The sequence below is a fragment of the Halyomorpha halys genome, unplaced genomic scaffold, assembly GCF_000696795.3.
Source record: "Halyomorpha halys isolate HHAL.00 unplaced genomic scaffold, Hhal_1.1 Scaffold60.1, whole genome shotgun sequence".
In the NCBI taxonomy this organism is placed as follows: Eukaryota; Metazoa; Arthropoda; class Insecta; order Hemiptera; family Pentatomidae; genus Halyomorpha; species Halyomorpha halys.
The window spans coordinates 747,787-752,622 of NW_027112396.1; the positions used below are offsets into that span (position 1 = coordinate 747,787).

Genomic DNA, 4,836 nt, shown 5'->3' on the forward strand with positions numbered 1-4,836 from the left:
TTATTTTTTAAAGTAATAAAAAAATCAAAAATCCTATATTCACAGAAAAAACCAATTCTGGAGATAAGCCGATTTTAAAATAAATTATTAGGAATATTTGCAAAAGTTGGGGGTTAACAATATGGGGTTGCCTAAAGCGTTGAAGGATTGCGTTAAAACTGATCTCATAGATTTGGGTTTGGAAGGGCATCACTGGACAGATGTAATACGTAGACAGCGATTCGTATTATTTACGTTTTTACGTTAGTAGGTCTCTAGTAGGCGCCTCGGAGTGTCAGGAATGAAAGAGGAAGCAAGGTTGGTAAGGAGGAATTTGGGTGGTAAGGGAGTTTATAATAGAAGATCGGCTACACATGGAACATTAAGGTCTTTATGTATAATTTTATTTGTGACAAAGTAAGGAGCATTGAGGATTTTACGAAGGATTTTGGATTTTAAGGATTGGATAAGAGATGAATTGGAAGGATTAGTGAAACCAGAAAGCTTCAACTCCGTATGTCCTGATTGTCCTTATTACGGTCATGTAGATCTTTTGTAAGTTTAGACCGTGGAGGATAGTGTTTGGATTGGTTGGGATGTCAGCTGTACACACATCTCAGATTTAAAGATCATTTGACTGTATTGTTTTCTTTCTGAATAAATTTTTAATTATGCTATAGGTGCTTTAAATTTAAACTATTTCAAGCATATGTTGATAATTTTAAAAATATAGTTGAATATACTACTTAAAAAAATAATCAAATTGGCTTCAATTAATTCAAATTATCTGTAATAAAAACAAACTAGTTAAAATCGTTAATTTATTTAATATTTTAAGAGTACCAACATTTACAAGAGATTCCTTATATTTGATTATCAAATTCATGAATTACTTTATCAAAGTCGATTTATTCAAGTACATCTGTTTTTATGGTTGTAACCATAATTCCAAGTTTATTCTCGATTCGTTTTAACTTTATCCATCCCGGAATCGATCGCGGGTTGAAGATTATATTACAAAACGAATTCGGAAACATGTGACCGGCAATGTCATCGAGATCAATAATCGGCGATTATCTTCAAAATGTCCGAAAGAACATTAACGAAAATATTCAAGGTTTAGCTACCTTCTTGTCCACTCTATCTTCAAGCAGGTGAGTTTATGATATTTAAACTTTTTATATTCGAAGACATGGTCATAGGCAGGATTTCGCAAGCCTCTGCCCATTACACACACACATAAGTATATATCGTACATATATATAGTCCATTCTGAAACGTTTGGTAAAAGGAATATATCTAATGCCGCATTCCAAAAAATACCCTAACATTTTATTTCAACTTCATAAAATTCAATCATTACTTTTTAAATTTTTATTATATATGAAATGAAATAGCCTTTTATTTATACAATAAATTTAATTCATTACAAATACAATATAAAGATTTAAAGAAGATAGAAATAAAAAATAAATAAATAAATTTATACATACATAATTAGTTGACAGAACATTTAACTTCTATAAATTTTCTTTCCAACTTTCTGTATCCTTTCCTGCATAGGGCTTCCGTAATAGTGAGCACTTCCCGGGGTGACCAGCCCTATTGGGAGGCGAGTTCTTTCCACTTCTTATTCCATACAACTCTGTTCATAGCACCTCTCCACCAGAGGGGTCCTTCCATTCTCTTGAACATATCCCTCCATCATATTTCCTTCCTCTTTTTCTTTGAAGGTCGTATGGAGTCCATTCTTGGGCAATTTTTGACCATCTGTCATCGCTTCGAAGGAGATGCCCTGCCCATTTCCACTTGCTCAATCTTGTCATCTTCAATATGTCAGTGAGTCCTGTTTCTTTCTGGACCCAGCATTTTTTATTCGATCACATTTCATCACATCCGCACCTGTAATTTCCTATCCTGAGCTATAATCAGTGACCACGCTTGGCATCCATAAGTGACTACTGGGCTAATTCAACTCTTCGATAGCTCTTCGATATGCATTCTAAGGTCAATACTTGTTTTTCCCATCATTATATATATTTTTTTATTATTATCAATAATCAGAGTAAATTATTGAAAATAAAACGACTGAATTCAAATAGTTAACAACTAGGGTTGCTGTTTCAAAACCTTAAAAAAACATTAATTTTTCATTCGGAGCTATAGAAAACCTAAGAAATGATAATTTAAAGTAGAGTAAATTTGAAAAAATATATGAGCCCTAATAGAGCTATTTACGTTCAATAGTTCCCGAGATATAGCTTTTTAAATTGCAGCATTTCATCAACACGTATTGAAAAATCCGTAATTAGTGAATTTATTTTGAGAAATTTATAACTCAAAATCTATTCGACGTACAGATATTTATTAGCACTCACCTTAAAGCTAGTTTAAAGTACTATAGAGTAGTTTATGAGGTTTTTCTTTGTAGGAGTAGTATTTTAATGATAATCACTCATAATAAATTCAAAAAGTTTGATTAATGAAAAAATATATCTCAAGAACCATAAGGTCGTAAACCTAATGAGTGCTCTACAGTATACTTCAATAATGTTGCCCTTACCCCTGTTGAACAGATCCGCTACCTTGGACTACATCTGGAGAAACGACTAACCTGGAACCCTTACTCAAGACAGAAAAGACAAGATACTGCACGTCGATTTTGACTATTACATTACTTACTAGACAAACGGTCGAAACGTCAAATTCATTACAAAAGATTGATTTACATGACAATTATAGGGGGCTCCACTAAACCTTCGAATTCCTCTCGTATCCAATCATTGCAATCCAGAATCCTTCGTAAAATCCTCAATCCTCCCTACTTTGTCACAAATAAAATCATCCGCAAAGACCTTAATGTTCCATTTGTAACCGATCTAGCCCGAACCAGATATCAATCCTTCTATTACAAACTCCATAACAACTCAAACCCATTAGTTTCTAATCTTGTTTCCTCTTTTATTCCGGACAATCCTACGAGGTGTCTGAAAAGAAAATGGCCTCAAACCTTATATTGTAAAAATAGTTTTAGAGTACTACCAATGGGAAGTTTCCCTACATGCTTACACCATACCATTATGATTTCCTCAAATTTACTTGATGTATTTATGTACAGTTGTGAATATCAATAAATAAATAAAAAAAAAAAAAGGAACCCTAAGACGTACAGATCTCTGCTAGCACTCAAATTAAAGCTAGTTTAATGTACTATATAGTATTTTATAATGTTTCTCTTCGTAGAAATATGACAGAATAGATTGATCAAATATTAATGTCTATTTATTCGGATAAAATTTGTGATATTTGAAAAAGTATATCTCAGGAATTATAAGACATACATATGTCTACTGGCACTCAAAATAAAAGTAATTAAACTTAATGTAAAGTAGTTTATTACACTTATCTTCGTAGGGATAGTACCTTTTATGATATGAATATGAATATAAAATTTGCACATAACTTTGTGTCCGAACAACTATAAATCAATTTATTTTAGCAGATATAAAAACTACTACTTCTACGACGATAATCGTCTTAAACTACTTTATAGCACATTAAACTAGATTTAATGTGAGTGCTGAGAGATATCTGTATGTAGAATGATTTTTGAATCGTATATTTCTAAAAATAAATTCACTAACTAATAATTTTTCAGTACATTTTTTATAAAATTTTGCTTTTTAAAAAGCTATCTGAAACTATTAAACATAAATAGCTAAATTAGAGTTCATATTTTAGAAAATATACTTGTACGACTAAAACTTTCAAATTCTTCTAAATATTTTTACAATGGCCGCCTCTATCATTACACAAATTTATTTTTAGTCACAATGAAGTTGTTATGACTTAAAACGGTTAAAATATTTTATTTATTTTTTATATCTTTATTGAGATTTACAACTGTATATAATAATACATTTAGTAAATTTGATGTAAGTTGTTAATGGAGTAATACAGGCCTGCAGAGAGACTACCTATTGGAGCGTACTCTAACAACGTACTTACGTTAGAAGGTCGCGAGACCATCTTCGTTTCAGGCGCCTCGGAGTATTGTCAGGAATGGAATAGGTTAAAAACTAGTAGTTTCGGATGGTTAGGGAGTTTATAATGGAAGCAATGATATCTGGTTCGGGCTAGATCGGTTACATATGAAACGTTAATGTCTTTCTGTATGATTTTATTTGTGACAAAGTAAGGAGCATTGAGGATTTTACGAAGGATTTTGGATTGCAAGGATTGGATACGAGAGGAATTCGAAAGTTTAGTGAAGCCCCAAAGCTCAACTCCGAATATCCGTATGGGCCTTATTATAATACCACTTATTAACAATTAATTTCATTACAAAATTTTCAAAACTCACTATGAATAAAATTAATTTAAATATTGTCATAAACAGTTTGCATATTAAAAAAATAATGGCTGAAAAAAAAATTATGCAGCATAGCGATGTATCGATACAACATTATGAATATTTCTCTTGCTATTACGACACTGCCCCTCATCATAATTAGATCTGTATCGGTTTAATCGTTGGGATGATCAGGCACTGACGCAACTCTCGACGACCAAGTATATTGATCAATCGAAACATGGTTCGGGAGAGTTTATTGAACCGTAAATATCGCCTAAATGATTCAGTGACAAACGATCATTCTATTCGGAACTCGATGAATAAGATAGGTTACATATGAAACGTTAATGTCTTTCTGTCTGATTTCATTTGTGACAAAGTAAGGAGCATTGAGGATTTTGGATTGAACGGTTGGATAATACAGTTTTCACAGCTGACATTCCAACCCATCCTAACACAATCCTCACCACGTATGCCGATGACACATGTCTATTGTCAGTGAA

The 4,836-nt window shown here is 32.2% G+C and overlaps 1 protein-coding gene across 5 annotated transcripts in view; it reads left to right on the forward strand.

The window, feature by feature from the left end:
- Positions 1-4,836, forward strand: part of nemy (no extended memory) — a 255,502-nt gene that overhangs the window by 103,322 nt on the left and 147,344 nt on the right. Inside the window, exon 1 of one of the 5 annotated variants that reach the window (XM_067050279.1) lies at positions 945-1,133. The exons of the other annotated variants lie outside the window; for them this stretch is intronic. Within the exon in view, the coding sequence (XP_066906380.1) occupies positions 1,027-1,133 (107 nt within the window). The 5' untranslated portion in view covers positions 945-1,026. Of the gene's footprint in view, positions 1-944; positions 1,134-4,836 lie in introns of those variants that run through there. 5 annotated transcript variants of the gene reach the window in all.